Source organism: Pygoscelis adeliae, unplaced genomic scaffold (genome assembly GCF_000699105.1).
Source record: "Pygoscelis adeliae isolate BGI_AS28 unplaced genomic scaffold, ASM69910v1 Scaffold419, whole genome shotgun sequence".
In the NCBI taxonomy this organism is placed as follows: domain Eukaryota; kingdom Metazoa; phylum Chordata; class Aves; order Sphenisciformes; family Spheniscidae; genus Pygoscelis; species Pygoscelis adeliae.
This window is the reverse complement of record NW_008825502.1, coordinates 262,571-280,023: the sequence shown is the minus strand read 5'-3', so window position 1 is coordinate 280,023 and position 17,453 is coordinate 262,571. Positions and strand designations below refer to the sequence as shown.

The 17,453-nt window shown below is 49.8% G+C and overlaps 2 protein-coding genes across 2 annotated transcripts in view; one reads left to right on the top strand and one right to left on the bottom strand.

Annotated features, from left to right (window-relative positions):
• Window positions 1–2,438, top strand: part of TMEM161A (transmembrane protein 161A) — a gene marked incomplete at its 5' end in the record, with an annotated part of 3,439 nt that extends 1,001 nt beyond the window's left edge. Inside the window, 6 exons of the mRNA XM_009331582.1 lie at window positions 11–71; window positions 209–352; window positions 576–689; window positions 899–1,073; window positions 1,152–1,248; window positions 1,488–2,438. Coding sequence (XP_009329857.1) covers window positions 11–71; window positions 209–352; window positions 576–689; window positions 899–1,073; window positions 1,152–1,248; window positions 1,488–1,744 — 848 coding nt within the window. The remainder of the gene's footprint in view (window positions 1–10; window positions 72–208; window positions 353–575; window positions 690–898; window positions 1,074–1,151; window positions 1,249–1,487) is intronic.
• Window positions 2,439–4,796: 2,358 nt separating this feature from the next.
• On the bottom strand, window positions 4,797–16,372 carry SLC25A42 (solute carrier family 25, member 42). The gene is made up of 7 exons (XM_009331572.1): window positions 16,251–16,372; window positions 15,010–15,121; window positions 12,639–12,664; window positions 11,625–11,791; window positions 10,858–10,974; window positions 10,217–10,368; window positions 4,797–9,836 (listed from the first exon to the last, which is right to left on the bottom strand). The coding sequence occupies exons 1-7, from the start codon at window positions 16,332–16,334 to the stop codon at window positions 9,511–9,513; spliced, it is 984 nt and encodes a 327-aa protein (XP_009329847.1). The 5' UTR covers window positions 16,335–16,372; the 3' UTR covers window positions 4,797–9,510.
• Window positions 16,373–17,453: the final 1,081 nt, after the last annotated feature.

The following is a 17,453-nucleotide window of genomic DNA, read 5'->3' as shown; positions in this document are numbered from 1 at the left end:
CTCTCCACAGGCCTGGCCGGCGTCAGCAGCAACCTGGAGAGCATCCTGAAGCAGCGGGGCTGGGAGTGGACGTGAGTGGGTGGTAGGGCGGGGAGGGAAACAGGGTTTTGGGGAGGTTTTTTGGAAGCCTGGGGGGGGAACCCGTCCAGAGCTCACCGGGGATGGAGCCGCCCTGTCGTCCCCCCCCCACTGCCTTCTCTCTCTGCAGGCTGCCCCTCGCCAAGCTGGCCTTCAAGCTGGGGCTGGTGGCCCTGTGCTCCTTCCTGGGCGCCTGCCTGACCTTCCCGGGGCTGCGCCTGGCCCAGACGCACCTTGACGCTCTCCGGATGGCGGCCGACAAGCCCCTGACCCAGTTGGGTGAAATCTGCGGGCGGGGAAGGAGGCGAGGGGGTCGGCGCTGGCATCTCGGGGGGCCGGGAACCCCCCGACTCTGTGGCTGCAGGGCGGCGAGGAGGTTGGGTGGTGGGAGAGGGTGGAGAGGGTGTGGGCGAGGACCGGTCCCTGCCCGCGGAGGGATGGAGGGAGGGAGCGGGGGACACCAGGCTGCATGGGGGTCTCTGACAGCTCCGCCACAGGGTCCTGCTTCACCTGAGTTTCCTGGCGCCTCTCCTTGTGGTGGTGATGTGGATCAAGCCCATCTCGCGGGATTTCCTGCTCCACGCGCCCATGGGCAAGCAGACGGTGCAGATGTAAGTGGGGCACCGGCAGCGGGTCCGACTTTGTGTCCCGGCATCCTTGCTCCGAGGGGAAACTGAGGCACAGGTGCACCAGTCCACCTCCTCCGACACCAGTAGCCCCTTCATCCTCCCCACCACCTCTCCCATCAGACACCCCCTCTGGGGCACAAGGGGTTTCTGGACTCTGAGATCTCCCTGACAGCCCCCTCCTCTTGCCCCAGCATGTCGGACTCTGCCTACAACACCACGCGCCTCTGGACCGTCGTCGGCCTCTGCCTGTTGCGCCTGGCTGTCACCCGCCACCACCTCCAGGCGTACCTGGGCCTGGCCGAGCGCTGGGTGGAGCAGATGAGGAAGGAAGCCGGGCGCATCGCCGTCCTGGAGATCCAGCGCAAGGTCCGGACACGGGAGCTGGGGTGGGAGCGGGGGTCTGGGCACGGCCACCGGCCTCCCGCTGATCCCCACTGCCCACAGATCACGAGGATTTACTGCTACGTCTCCGTGGTCAGCCTGCAGTACCTGGGACCCATCATCCTCACCCTCCACTGCACGCTGCTCCTCAAGACGCTGGGTAAGGAGGCGTCGGGGGGGATGCGGGGGCTCGGGAGGGACAGGATGAGACCTGCAAGTCATCGTCAAGCCGTCAGCATCCAAGGCGTCCCCAGGCTCTCAAGACATGGTTTGCAGTTGGCACGAACCTACTGCATGCAGCGAGCGTGCTGGGACTCGGCCACCAGCACGTCTGTAGCACGGGGATGGGGCTGCAGTGCAGGGATCGACCCCCACGGACCTGTCCCCTCTGTCATGCAGGGCACCACTCGTGGGGGCTGTACCCGGAGCCCCCTCCCCTCCCTCCGGCAGCGACCGCAGCACCGCCACGTCCCGGCAGCGAGGACAGGGAGGACGTGCGTGCCGCGGTGGAGCAGATCACAGGCATCTTGGGAGGCATCTTCACCCCTCTCTTCTTCCGCGGATTCTTCGCCTTCCTCACCTGGTGGGTGGCCGCCTGCCAGGTCGTCACCAGCCTCTTCGGCCTCTACTTCCACCAGTACCTGGCAGCCTCCTGACTGCAGGGAGCTGGGACCTGCCTTGGGGTGCAGGTGGTGCCCAGCTGCTGGTCCCCTTGCTCCTGCCTCGGCTGGTTTCCCCCTTTGCAGGTGCCCGTGGCACACGTGGACACGCATGTGGGGACACTTCTGTCATCGGTTCTTGTCACGACGGGTTTTATGCATGCGGGCTGGCGTGGGCATCGCCTGCTCCTGCTGCCAATCACCACTGTGCCTGCTCTTGCCCCGCTGCCGCTCCGGGCTGCGTCCCTCTTCCCCTTCCCAGCCCCGCATGGTGATGGAGGAGCTGAAGCCCCGCAGCGGGGTTTGCTGCTGCCTGCTCTGACCCGTTGCAGCTGCCCGAGGCTCTGCTGCTCTGTTTTTCTCAAGGGCAGCCACTCCTGCCAGCCCTGGGCAATACATGCCAGGCAGAGGACTCGGCAAGGATCACCCTTGCGTGGTGGAGACCCCACCACAGCCGGGCTGGACCGACAGCGTGGCTTGCCAGCACAGACTTTGGAGTTTCCTCTGCCTAGTGTTTGCTTCCACCGGCTGAGGTTGAGTGTGTTTTTGTAGGGTTGCTGCTCTGGCCAGCTGAGTCCGAGCTCCTTGGGGGTCATCCCTCTGCTTCGTGTGAAATCCTCAGGCCCAGCAGCCGCCTCAGCTGTTGGCCGTTCTAGAAATAAATAAGTAACCCAGAGTCCATTTGCCACGCTGAAAGCTGCTGCTTTGTTTGCACTTTGTGGCCCTGAAGCCCCTCGAGAAGGGCAGGGGGTCCCACAGTGCGAGGGCAGCTGCCTTTGGGCAGGCGGGCGAGCAGCAAAGCAACGGGAAGAGGCTGAGCACTTAAACAAACCCTGCAGCCCGGCCCCATCGCACTCGAGGAGGAGACCTCACGTTCACCCCATCACAGCCCGAGTCGGTGCCTGTCCCTGGCCCTTCCTCCCCTCGGCACTGGGATCGCACCCGCGCTGATAAAGTGCTGCTCAGTCCAACGGCGGCTGCGGGGGGGCAGGGGGGTGTCTGCAGCCCCTTGTCCATCTCAGCCAGGCTCTTCTCCCACCACATGGTGGGTGCTGGTCCAGCTGCATGAAAAAGGATTAGCAGGTCTGGGCTGCTCAGAGAAAGGGAGAGGAGCTCTGATCCTATTTGATAGCCTTGTAATGGTCTTAATTCCCTCTTGCTAAGGGCTGAGATGAGAAGGCAGCCCTTTGCCCAGTGTTAACAGGGCTAATCCGGACAGCCCTCCTCCGCCTGGTTCCCGAATACCCGAGCTGCAGACACAGTAAAAGCCCTTTTGCAAAAAAAATTATGGGGAAATTCCCCTTTAGCAAACAGCTGGGGAAACCAGAGCCCAGAGCAGCACCATTAACCAGCACAGGGCCAGGAGGAATTTGGCTCCAGCAGCACTGTCACCAAGACGTGGGTGGAAAGGTGCAAGGAAGAAATGATTCCCCCAGGGCCAGGATGCAAGGGGACTTGTTCCAGCCTGCGCCGTCCCATTAAAAGCTAGTCCGACTGCCTTGATGGCTCATTTATCTAATTTTCCTTAAGCATGTGGAGGAAGCAGCCGGGGGCTGAGCTGGCAGGGAAGCCTTCGCAGCAGGAGGACGGTTGCTAGGGCCTGGGGTTGTACTGCATTCAGACATGCAGACAGTTCCTCCCCTGAGATCTGCCCAGACGTGACCCTCTCAGGCGGGGACAATGACTGATAGACTAGCCAAGAGCAGGAGACAGATCCACAGGCACTGAAATTGGGCCACATCAAATAAAATGAAAGAGCCCCCCCATCTTCCTCACCCCAGAATTATTTTTACTCTTTGTATCTTTGATTTAGAATGCGGTACGGGCTGGGCTCTGCTCTGCAAAGGGCCACGCTCAGGCTCTCAGCAGAGAGGGGAGCAGCTGGGACCAAGAGGTTTTGTAGCTGCAGAGGCTCCGCTGGCACCAGGATTCAGACTGGCACCAGGAGTCCCTGCTGTGACCCAGATGTGGCCTCGCATCGCCCCTGCTGCCCTAGTGCACACCCACCTTCGGCTCCCGCTGAGCCAAACTTGGCAAGAAACCACGGTCTGGGGAGAGGGCTTGGATCGCAGCAGCTTCTGGAGGTCTTCCTTCATGCCCTGGCAGGGAAGAAAGCAGTGAGCCCTGCCTTCCCACCCCACCTCCCTCCAAAATGAGATCCCCTTGCCATCCTTACTGCCTGCATCCTGCGGAGCTGTTCCTGCTTGGAGCAGGGAGAAATTTCTAATCGCAGCGCTCTCCGTGGCTGGCAGCCCAAACCAACCTGGGTGGACGCTCCCCTGCACGCAGGGAGCCAGAAAGCCAAAGGCAGGGACGCTACCCTCAACCGGCAGGGTCCAGAGGGGTCCGGGGGAGGTGGACAGGGACCATTCTCCCGCTTTGCCACAGGCTTCCCGCAAGGTTTACTGCAAGTCTCAGCCTCTGGGTCTCCGTTTCCCTTGGGGTACGACCGGGACGTGGGCTCTGCTCCGCCTCGCAGGGAGCAGCGGTGGGCTACGGGGAGGTTACCGCGAGAGGGCTGGATCCGTCCTCACTGCTGAGACTTCCCTGCCTTGCAAGGAGCGCGAGATGGCAAAGCATTGCAACGGCACATCCACGCTAGACCTGAAATGCAGCTGAAAGCCCCAAGAGCCGAGCAGGGCTGAGCAGCAGCCGGGGGACCCCCAACTTCGGGGAAGCCGCCGGGCCATGCCTAAGCCGACAGTGCCACCTGCTGCCACTGCACGCCCGTCCCCGTCCCACACTGCGGCGCAGGGGACGGGGACAGCACAGGCCTCCTCTGGAGGAACCACAGGTTTCGAGCCAGCTCCAGAGGGGCTTTCCTTCCTTCAGGCTTCTCCCGGCTTCCACGGGAGGAACTTTGGAGGGAGCTCCGCGCACAGGAGACCTGTGTGGTTGGGGGCACAGTCAGCCCCACAGGAGGTACCCCCAGCCACAGCCGCCCCCCACCCAGACACCCCCACATTTAGTCTCTCAATAAATCCACCCAGATGTGCCAGGCCCCTCTCTCTTATGAGCAACATACAATAGGAGACACCCTCAGAGAGCCTGCAAAGTCAATTATATTTTTTATTAAATATACATCCTCTCTTGGCACAAATCTTAAAATATATAAACATTATATAACAAAGTGTCTTCACTGCAATAAAATAGAACTCCAGATCCGAGAAAAGCAGTCAAAACTGACACACATACATACACACACACATTGATGGTGAGGACACGTCTTGACAAAAGGCATTTAACAGTGTTTGTGCTAATATATGCATAGACCACACAGGCAGTGAACAGTGCTGGGAAACCCTGCATCACATGGCATTTAAGGGGGAGACGGGGGTAGCAGGAGGAATCAGCCCCTACAATAAGAAAAAGGCTTTTTTGTAGGAAGGCCACCTCCTCCTCTGGCCCAGTCCAGGTAGGGAGGGTCCGTAACACAGGCCCTGGCTCCCTGCGGAGCCCAAGTGACCCAGTCAGGCACTGGGAAATGGCATGGGAATTATCCCACTGCATTTCCTCCTCCTCCTGCCCGCCCAGGACTGGCACCAGACTCGCTCGGGGGTTGCCACAGTGCTTCTGCTCAAAGTTTCCTTTCATGCCTCATCTGCTTTTGTGTTAAAGACACCAGAGGGTGAAGATGATAGTGCTCGAGTCCTTCTAGGCGGAAGGTAATAAGAAGTTCACAGAAGTACCACTATTCCACAGAAGGTATGAAACTGCTTTCGGAGAGCTTCCATGGAGTACCAATGCTACACCACACTACCCACCCCATGGCTTTCGGTGACTTAATGCCTCAGGAAGCCATGACTCCTCTCCTGATCCTTCCACCACGGTCCTGCCACCACGGCTCTTGGGCGGCTCTGTCTTCCTGGGGAACTGGCAGAGGTCTGCCCGGGGCATGCAGGGCAAAGGGGTTTGCAAGAAGCCAACTCCGATCCCACCTCTCACGTATTCAAGTTCCCTAACTGACCCTCCAAGGCTCCCAGAAGGACCAGCTCTCCCCGAGCTACCTACCCAGGCAGCAGCCACCTTCACAGAGCACAGCAGGCATCACGTGGAGGTACAGAAAGAGGGAACGATAAGAAGCAGCAGCATTTCACAGCTTGTGAAGGAAAGGTGCTAGGAGAAGGAAAGGCACTAGGCTGGACAAGCAGGTTCGAGAACCTTTCAAGAAAACCTTCTGCCCCATCATCTAGTGCCTTTAACTTCTTGCCCCCCCAGGCATCGCTGCCTGTGACTGGGAAGCCTAGCTGGGCTGTTTGGGCATCGCTATCAAAGCTGCAATTTCGTCATTTTGGATGCATTTCATTGGACCTGATTTTCTCGAAGTGCTAGTGCGGGACTAAAGGTGCAGAAGCAGGGAGGGAGGGAGAGTAGACAAGAAAAGAAAAAAGCACAAATTAATGTTTGGCGGTAACGCATTAAGGAACAATGAGAAACACAACTTGAAAATAAAAGCAAGGAATCTGAGAAGATTAAAATGAAAAAAATGGGGAATTTGGGGTCGTAGAGAAATTCTAAAGAAAAGAAGGACTAGAGAATATTCCTGTTAGACTTGTCTCCTTTCTCAGAGCTAAAGGCAATGGACCTTCTTGGCCAGCACACAGGCACCCTCCCTTTCCAAATCAGCATGCCCAAAACTCCTCGGGCACTCATTCCAGGCTGCAGAGAGATCTGGAACACGTCTCAATTCATGCAAACATTAAGAGAAGGGAACAGAACACTCTGTTTCTCCTTTTCTACATTCAAATCAGAGAAGAAAAAAAGGAAAAAGCTATTTAAAACAACCCAAAGCAATAACACAGAGTGCTCTGAACACTTTTGCCCAAGAAACAAAAGCACCAAAACCATTACAGACTGAATTCAAAGATCTGTCTCTGAACAAACACTCAGCCTGCAAAACTTGGAAAAATGTGTTTGGCTAAAATTCCATTGAAATAAAATCAGGTGCAGCTGCTAATTAAGGAACAACTTATCTGAGCCCAACGCTTCCAAGCCTGGCTGTGCTTCAGGTCTTGTTTCTCAGCTCAGAGCCCCCAGGCTCTAGATGAGCTGCCTGCACTGCGTTTCAGCTGCAAGGTGGGTGATGCCGGAGTCAGCCAGCCAGAACCCGACTCCTCCACAGGCTTCCCGTTCATTTAATACACTAGCTGCACTTCTGACGTGGCAGAAGGTACCCTGTGCGGATCTGCCCTCCCGCTCAGTCCCAAACAAGAGGCTAGTCATCCAGTGTAAATCCTTCCTCAGTCAGGACCCAGGAGGAATTAAGCCACCTCTCTTGCCATAAGGGTTCAGTGATGCTCAACATCTCATGAGACAAGGTCTGCTGCGCTTGCCTCTGAGACGACCTACCGTACTGCGGAGCAAAGGAGCTCGCTCTAACTTGGATGCCACAGTTCAGCTTCCTCTCGCCTTCATACAGCAGCCATCGGCTGTGCAGAAAGGACTGTGCTTTGAACTGGCAGCCTCCAAGCTGAGAGAGAACTTGGCATGGATCGTACACAGTCAGACACACATACACGCATGTACGCTCGGTCAACTGCTGACACAAGTAGTCGCTGGTCTGTACCTCACTTTTGTGGTAGGATGCAACTGCCGTCGTATTTCCTCACTGGGCCAGACAAGATAAAGACAAGAGCAGAAGTAACTGGCTTCTCCATTGGAGAAAAGAAATCAGAGCTCTTGCAAAGGACTAAACAACATTTCACCCAAACGAAGAGAACAGCCGATCATCTTCCATTAGCAATGGGAGCAAAAAACACACAGAATTCATGGCTATCATCTCTAAAGACTCTTAAAACAACAACACCTAACATTTCTTTAATTACAAGGTAAATCAGTGACTGCAGTCAAGTTTCACAATGGAAATCATCATTTGTGGGCTTGGAGGCAGAAATTACTGAGGTTAATACCCCACCCATCCACAACCATTAAAGTATGATCAATCCCATGTGTTCTGGGAACAACATGCATGCTAATACTTCAGTTTGCTGGCTCTCCACCATGTCCACAAAATGGAAGTGTAGGTGCTCAATCCCTAGGGAAATATTTGGCATTAGAAGCAAGTTACGCTCCAAAGAACAAGTGCAAAGACAAAAGAAAGGAGAAAGCTATTTCTACCAATTGTGCAATTACCTCCATTCCCATTAATAAAGCCATGACACAAGGCTCAAACTACAACGGTTAAAATACATACACCAGAAAAAGACAGCTTTTAAATTATGCCTTATTTTTCTTTTATACATTACAGACTGTATCAGCTGGAAAGGGATTTTTAATCTTGGCTTATGTAATCTGATTCTCAGAGAAGTCTAAAGTTTGCTCTGACCTCTCTTGCACTCCAAATTTAATATAGGAATGGAACATAAAACAAAACCACCCCTAAATCTCCATTTCCCTGAAGATGGACTTGAAATAGAAACACTGAAAGGTACTGTACCATTCATTTTCAAATTGCAACTGGAAATGATTGGCACTATATATAATTTCTGAAGGGCCAATACCGGTTGTGGAGCCCATTCTCCCAAGGACACAGTTGGTCCAGAAGAACCCTAGGAATAAAAGCAAGCGGGCTTAGATGTGGACTAATGAACGGAGGCGACACAACGTACACAGCAGGCACCAGAAGACAACAAGGTTGTTCAGAAGCAGGGCCAGCAGCTTGAGTCAACTGTTAGGCTGTATTCACCAGACGTGAACGGCCTTTCAGGATAGCTAAGTCTGCATCACACGTGCGTCTGAGATGTTTGTTCTTGCATCGTGCATAAAGCGGCAACAATAATACTGAAGGATAAAACTGCTTAAGTTTTAAGTATGTAGCACTTCCTTTTCTAGTGCATCAACACTACAGTCTGCCAAATCCCTCAGAAAACACTGCCTTTAAGACCATGACAACAACGGAAGGGTTTGGGTAGCCCGAAAGCACTACTGCAGTTCGACTCAATCCAGTTTGTGAATCCAGGCACAGCCCCAACTCAACAAACACTGACAACAAACATGAGAATTTGATTTACAAAACTGCTCAGAACTTTCCTCCCCTGCTGTCTACAGTCTTTGGTAATCTCAGAGGGACACTGCCAGCAAGGGATATTTTATGTAACAAAACCCAGAAATGAGAAGAACATTTGAAGAAGGACAGCATTTCCAGCCGGAGCTCACATTCAACTTCCAGAACAAAAGAAGTGACCTGGACCTGTTAAATCCTGCTGTGTCCTGTTTTATGGAGACCGATGCTTACAGGTCAGAGGAATCTGGAATTCCCTACAAACTAACTGCAATATTGCACTTGGCAGACTGCCTCCAGCTAACACATGTTCAGTAACTAAAAACTGCCTACCAGGAGCAGCAGTCACTTCCCAGATTCAGGGGGTCATTCCAACAGCACCGAGTCCTCTCTCTCATCACCCACCACTTCATCTGCCCAGAGACCAGGTGAGGAGCCAGCAGCAGCACATGTTTGTTTGAGAGGCTCCACTCCTGGTATCGAAGAGTAAAACAGAAGGGTGAGGCAGCTACTTTAGAGGACTCGGTTCTGCAGAATTGTGAGAAGAATTTTGTTTAGGAAAGAGTTAGTTTCAGGTCGAGGTTTCCAAATAACCCATAGGCTCATTAAAAAAACCCCCCAAAACAACAGAAAAAACAAACAAACAATCAAGAAAGGTAAGTTCTCAGCTGCAGGACAGCATGTACAAAGTGAGGGAATGCTAGCATTGCTCTTTCTACACGTGTTGTACTTTTCCCCAGCAAAGGCTGTGGGGATTAAGCTACTACCTTTCAACATTAGTGCTGTGCTGTAATTTACGGAGAAGGATCTGCGTCAGGTCAAAGGTTGTGAAGCTTATTCCCACTGCAATTGGACCTTTGACCCAGTTCATGCTGAGTCCTTTGTACAAGCCACGGATTAGTCCCTCTTCTCTTATAATCTCCTGCATGGTGAGAAGGATGGAACTGTATGTGTGTCCCATAACCCCCGCTGTCTGCATTCGTCGGCGAACCACATCCAGGGGGTAAGAAGCTGACTGGCCAATCAAGCCTGCACAGGCACCAAACAAAAGCCGCTCCGGAGGGGATGGCTGCAGTTTCCCACTGTGATCTAGGAAAAGAGAAAGTAGCAAAGTGTAGAAAGCTTCTCGTAATAAACACATGATTAAGGTCAAGTGGGCTGAGAGCCAGAGCTCCCGAGATTTTGTTCCCAACTTGGTTGTTAGCTGACTTGGTATGTAACCAAGTCCTTCTGCACCCAGGACTTGCACCTTCTTGTTCCTCTGCAAGACAGAGATACCGCTTTTCTGCAGCTCACCTTCTTCATAGCCTGGAATTGGAGAGAGGGAAGCACAAGGCATCCTCCACAAGCACAGAACTTTGCAATTGGCTTCAAGGCCAGGAAAAGGACTTGTACCACTGAATTCAAACATCTCAAGTTGGCCAAAAGCCTACACCATTTCATTTGAAAGCAAACCAAGTTGCCGTTACCTGCATGTAGTTTCTTCAGTGTCTCGTAGGTGAAGAAGCTAAGCCCAGCATATGGAATCACTCCAAGGATGGTTGGTGTAAATCCCCTATACAATGTCTTCAATCCTTCCTCTCGGGATATTCGGATGAAGACATGAACAATATTGCTGTACCTAGCATGTGGACACAGGAAAACCAAATCTGTGCTGGTTAGTGACTGCACACACCAGTAATATTTCCAACAGGACTTTCTGAAGGATCAACAATTAATTAATTCGTCTCTGAGCTCAAACAGCTCAGAAGGGATTTCCGAAGGCTGTCTGCAAATGGAGAAGCCAGTCACCAGCTCTCCTATAGCCCTATCACAACATGCTATCCTGTCTGTTAGATCTCTTCTGGAGGCGTTGTGCCAGCTGGCCTCCTAAAGAACCAACACACCGGTTTTACTAGTGAGGTCTTTCAGTATCAATCTCCTTCCAGTCCCTGGACTAACCAGGGCTCTGGTCATTTAATCAGCGCTCAGACCCCAGCACTAAGAGGTTTATTACACCAAAGGCTCCGAGCAAGAAGTGACCCAGAAAATGGGAATAAAGTCATCTGACCTTAAAAGAAAGTTCTGCATTTGTTCATGGTGCTTGTACTTGCTTTCATTAGGCACTTACATCTCCTTCGGCGTGACAGCCATTCGAGCACGGACCATATCCAAGGGGTAGGTTAACATGGCAGCCGTTGTGCCTGCCAGAGAGCCAGCAATGAATCGAGGAAAGGGTGTCAGCGCTCTAAAGTAAGGTGAGAGAAGAGACCAAACAGATCACCTGGAGATGGAAATACTATGTGGCTTTTGAGGATGGCTCTACTCTATCAGCTACTGAATCCCTTCCCTGCCTGTGTACTGAAGAGAGTTGGGTGGGTGGGGGTTGAAGCAGCTGTGGTTTGCCACAGCCATTCAAGACATAGGCTTAGAGAAGTATCTGTTGAGGACAGCAAGCCTGACTTGGGGTGTCTCAGACACTACATGCCCAAGAGCAAGAGGCTCAGGCCACGCGCATGGCTCAGATAACAGCGCAAGGCTGGATCTTGTTGCTTCTCCTGCAAAGAAAAGCTCTTTGTTTTGCCTGCCCACTCTCAGCACAGGGAAGTGCTAACTCAATGTCTAGGCCACTTCTTGCTCATGCCTCTAGAAGACAGGGTCATCTTCTCACAAAGATCTCCCCTGTGCAAGACTAGAAGCCCAGCCCTTTGCTTAGCCCCCTCACACCCCCTGTTCTGTGAAGCCATCAAGTGAGGGGCCAGCACAACTCTGTACCAACAGGGCTTTCAACTCAGCAGGCCTGCACGAAGCAGAGAAACGTGCTCCCTCCCTACAATCTACGGTCCCACAAACTGCTCCATCCTCCTCTGCAAGGATCAAAGCCACGCTGCATCTTACTTTCCCTGGAAGCCGTAGTAGCTCCCCAGGAGCTGCTTGTACTCTTCGTGCGCACAGAACTGAATGGCAGCGTAAGGGATCACGCGGACCATGGTGGCTGAGTTCCCCCGCCAGAGACTCCAGAAGCCTTCATTGAGGTAGGTGCGATAAATCAGCCTGTAGGCTTCCTGCAGGCAACGGATCAAAGGTCAGACAGGGAGATCGTGATAAGAGGGAGTCCAAACAATAGAGGGCGAAAAGGTGACCCTATAGCTTAACCTCTCCAAATCCTCCTTCCCACCCCAACCACAGTAAGCTGATATCAGCTGTTTACGCTCACAACCCTGACTCCAGAATAAGACAACTAAAACGTCTTCTCTAGGGAGACTGAATTAGATACATTAGAGCGAAAAAGAACCGAAGCCAGGAAGAAAGAGTTTTACATTCAAGACATCTTCATTTTCCCTCCGAGGGCAAGGCAGAGAGCTGGATTGCTGTTTGCACAAACCATTTCTCAAGCCAAATTAATCTTCTTAGTGTAAGACAGAAACATTTGGATTACACGTATTAGCACAGCACACATGGAACATCTGTAACGCACATGCAACAAAACGTTCAGCAAGCCGTGATAGCGATCAGCTCCCAAACTCAAATTTCCTATATACTCTGAAACAACTCCAGTGGTGGTTGGGGGAAAGAAAGCAACCACTAGAGGAGAACGCCCAAAAAAACAAAGCCCTGAGCTATGCCACAACATTTACTGTCGTGTCACAGGTAGAACCTGGAGTATGAACGAGGACTGAGGCCCCTCTGTGCCAGGCATGGACAAAAACATGAACATGAAAGAGCACTGTCCTAAGGAGTATTATAAACAATACTGTTTCCAGTCTTTCCCTCTATGCTCTTTCACTGTGAGTGCTGCTAATAAAACCCAAGCAAGAAAGTTAAATAAATACAAACAAAAGATGCCGTTAGGGCTATTACTACCATTAATCAAACACTTCACGTCAATAGGAGACAGACACATCACCTCACCTTGGCAGAAAATCTTTTTGAAGACACTGAAAAGAAAAAATGAGCATTAGGTCTTGCAATACATTTAGATGGATCAAATAAACTCTACAGGCATTTTATCTACGGGATAAAAATAGAAGCAAAAGAATTAGTGCAAGAGAAAATAGAGATTCTTTATAATAAACAAAGACTGGTAAGTGCTCCCAAACTCTCTTTAGCATATAAGTTCATTTTTCCACCTACTGTTATGAAAACGCTCAGTTTCTGTCACACTTCTTACTTTAAAGCACTAAAAATAAATGAATAAATAAAAAATTAAAAAAAAAAAATGCACCAACCACTTATTTTAGTAAAGCATTTCCATGCACAGGTTCCAGCCTAATGCCAGAACTCAGCAGAGAACGGGTCTGTTTAGTGAGGCTCCACGCAAGAATGGTTTCATCCTAGCAAAACTCAAATGAACACTCAGTTTCTTTTCTTGCATCCATTCAAACTGACAGCATCTCTTTAACTATGTAATACACAAGGCATTTGGAAGCAAGATTTATTTGGCATACAGCAGCTCTGTTTTGTAACATTCCTACAGCAGGAAGAAAACCCAGGCTAAAACCCGAACAGCAACGCTAATGAAACATGGTTCCAATTAAGTGTCTACTGCAGTTTCTTTCAAACCCCTTTGAGACTTGTAACCTCTCAAGCGTATCAAACAATCACATGCAAATACATTTTCACCACGCTCCTCCTTTATGCAATTCAACACTTTTTTTTTTTAAGAAATAAAAACACCTCAATAAGCAATTGCAGCTGGCTCTGCAATGGAAAAGAGCTCTTTTCCCTCTCCCGCAGGAAAATTCTTCAGTCTCTAGTTCAAGGGACAACCTTCCTACACCCACATGACCCAACGATGCTTTCCCTCTTCAGGTAGGGAAGAAGCCCCAGGGTGAAAACCCCTCAGGAGAGCAAGAGACTAAGAAATCCATTAGATACCAAGAAATTGGTCTGAACAGGCAATTTTTAATCATATCCTCTGCAGCGAGTTTAATGGGCCAAACTAAACAGGTCTTTTTATAAATGTAGGCCTGTACAAATTAACGGTGATTTATACAGACAGCTGTTGACTCACCCCAGTTCTGCAGTTTCCATCTCACCTCTGATCCTGACATTTCCAACCTTAGATGAACTACAGTGTTTGTTCTGGTGAGAAAGCACAGCGCGTACTCGTTGCTGCACGAGCATCTGGTCACAGATGCAATCCCAGCCTGCAGCCAGCCCAGGCTTTAGCTCTCTACGGCTTGAACTCCCTGATCTATATCCCCGCTATTCCAGACCTCAGCCCCCGCTATGCTGAGAATGAAAATCATGTCAAATGAAAGTCAATTCAAAATTAAATCGCATCCAGGGATTAGATTAAACCTACCCAATTCATTTCATCTGGGATGTCAACCAGATTTAAAATTCTTGGCCTCACCAAATGTCTACTGTATTAACTGTCTGCACCCTTCCCTTCGGGACAATCAGTGTAGCTGACAGTTCCTGCACTGAAACAGGGGAACGGAACAGAGCCTATGATGGGGCTGAATCCCAAATCCCGCTAAACATGTGAGAGTTTTCTGTTCCAATTAGATTAATTTCATTTTCAGTTACACACTACAGGTTCCAAAAAGGGCTTTGTAATACAGAGATAGGTATGCCAGCTTCAATGCCTCCTGCACTACTTTTCATCATTAACTTCAAATCTAACCAAAACAATTTGGCTGCAATACGATGCAACTCGCAGCAGAAAAGACTGCATACATTTGAGCAGGCACAGCCTGGCATCCAGCCTTTAAGCAAGAAACTCAAACAGCTCAATTACCTCCCTCCAGTGTCACCACACATCCTTAGATTGCTCCTTTCCCCTCCCCACCTTATTTCTCCAAACTGAACAGACACAGAAACCCGGAGTGTTACCAATCATCCCCTCAAATGCTGCCTTTACATTTACAGTGTCTATTTACTCTGCACTCCAAAACTTTCCCTTATGTCACAGAACACACGTGGCCAGCCAACGTTCACGAGCCACAGGCATCACCTCTGACCAGCAATACGTGCATCTGCGTTACACTGAAATAGCAAAACTCTTGCTGACTACCATGAGACTTGGATCCAATAGTACGGGCCAGATGCACAGCTGATTGACACCTGCAGTAATCCTACCAAGAATCAGACAATAGGTTTTTAGACTCGATTCACTGTGGTAATGTCGCTATTCTGTCTGCATCCTGCCAGGTCTCTGCAGACTGAAGGAGGACAAAGCACTGGAGAACAGGCTTGGCTGAGCAGATCAGAGAAGCTGGTTTGGATTCTGCTAACAATAAAGTACGAGCATTTTGCAAAAGCCAACAGGACTCACCTTGAAACATGATTTTTGTCCTATCCAGTGGAGCCACTGCAGTTTTAGCAACAGCACCAGCCAATGCACCAGACATCAGGGAGTTGAGTACTTTCTTTTTCTCCTGGTTACCCTGGAACAAAGCACTGCTCAGTCTGACACAGTCAGTCCTAAGCAAAAGTTGTAATATTTTACCTTTGCTGCAGCATTTACCCCCTCTCAAGGACTTGGATCAAAATTCTCTTCAAAATTTCAAGCACAGTAAATTCCTGGTCAGATCACGAAGAACAAAGATTAGACTTGTCTGCCAAGATGCAAAGTTCCAAGGTCTGTCACCGCTTGCATGTACTGTTCTCTCTCTGTTAAGATTTCTAAAAACTAAGCCACTACCTCCTCATCATTTAGCCATGTACAGAAGGTAAGTTTCTTTCTTGCCCTTCCAGTAACACACAAGCCCTATTCCCACATTGTTCCCAAGATCCTAAGAATAAAACAAGACAGGTTTCCTACTACGATAAATGGAATGGAAGTGTTTTTGTTACTGACATTCCTGCCACAGCTCCTATTTATAAAGCAGCTATCTTCTCACAACACAGGGGCAGAAAGCAAGTAAATTACTTTAAATCTAACACCGTGAAGGTCACGGACTGAAAGACAAGTCAAGACAAGGCTTAAGAATGTTAACTTTTGATATGCTTTGTGTTTTCATGAAGAAGAGTTAACATTTTTCTTTTTTCAGAATGTTTCACAGCTAAGAAGTTGATGCTTATTACCAAAATACATGGTTCAGTTCAATTTTCCATTCCAATCTTTGCCTGTCTGGGGCTAAACGCAAGGGTAGCCATGCAAAGGCAGCACTGTGTGAACTTCAGCCTGTTTTGGTCTAAATCAGACCAAGGTTCAGCATCTCTTCCAGTATTTCTAGCAGGAGTCTAGTAACAGCAGCAAGAGCGGGGAAACCAAGACTTGTGGCTCTCTTCCCAGCTCTGCCACTAAAGACATAACAAGACATAAATTTGAACAAGGAACACAGCCCTGCCTGTCCATCAGCTGTGAGCGATGCCCAGCCTCTTCCCAGAGGGCTGGAGCTGCTTGGCTGTCCTCAGAGAAAGCAAAGGTTACATGTTATGTGGCTTGCACATACACTGCAACTCTTTCAGGACTCCACAGCTCAAATCCTATTGAGCTACTTACTTTCTAGAGTAGCCACACAGCTCTTCTCTCACACCCGTTGCACATACCCAACAATCTCCTGCTCTTACCTCTGATGGGAGATGGGTTGATGTAACTGGCTCCACATCCTGCTGTTTGAAATCCACTTGACCTTCTTTCACACCATTACCCATACCAGTTGCACTTACAAGTGGGCAGAAGAGCTACGGCTCCTAAATTGAAAACAAGGACAAAGCAAGAGTTAGTGTCAAAAGTAGGAAATATGCAGGTAATAAAAATAATTGTACAGGAAGGAATAGCGACCTACTCCCGGGGCCATTTTCAGTAGGAAAACCCCCATCCCAAGCTCCCAGCTGAGGAGCATTTCCAGGATCCTAGTGCCATTTCCTTCCTTTAAGGTGCAAGTGTATGGGTGTGTGTGTGTGTGTGATACTTTGGCGCTACATAAAAACTCTGTCAACCATATTCACTCTTTTCAGCCCACAAGGAACTCAGTTGCAAGTTTCATCATAAAAATATCCATGATTTCTAGAGAGAAGAATCAGATCCTGCTCTGTCCTCCTCCATCGCTTACAGTGAGGATTTTGGTTGCTGCTCGGTCTGACTGCTGAGCATCTAGATATTGGAGAAGGCATATAGAAATTTAAAACCCAGCCCTGGAAAATGGAAAAAATAGTCACAGCAGTAAGTCCCAAAAGCCTGCCGTAAGCAATTGGAGGTTATTTTAGGAAACAGATAGATCCAATGCCTCACACATGCCATAAAGGCTATTTTGATGATGCTAGCAATTTGACTGAAAGCAGCACATCAGTGATTTCAGAACTCCCTTTTCTTCACAGTTGCAACGCACACGTGCTTGTAGCTAGTGAATCAGTGCAGTTTGCACGGATGTTTCTTGCTGTGATACATGCTCTCACTTGTCTCATGAAAGGCAAGGTCAGTTTAACCTTAGCTGCAGAGTATAAATGCAGAGATAACGCTTTAAATAGAAGCTGTCGCTTTAGCATCTAACTTTCTAATATTTCTGCTTTTTATGATGCAATTTTTTCACCCTTAAATATGCAGAAATGAAAGAGCTAAAGTTTGAAAAACTTGAGTTAGCACAGAAAGGTGGCCTCTCCGAGTTCTGAATCTATTCACTAATGGGGTGTGCAACTACAAAGATCAGTTTTCTAAGCAACAAGCCTGCTCAAACAGCCACATTTCCATTTTGTTAGCTTCCTTTCGAGGAACGTGGTATTAGGAGATCTGAATTCCCAAATTGCTCCCCAGTTCTGCCACAGCCTTCTCAC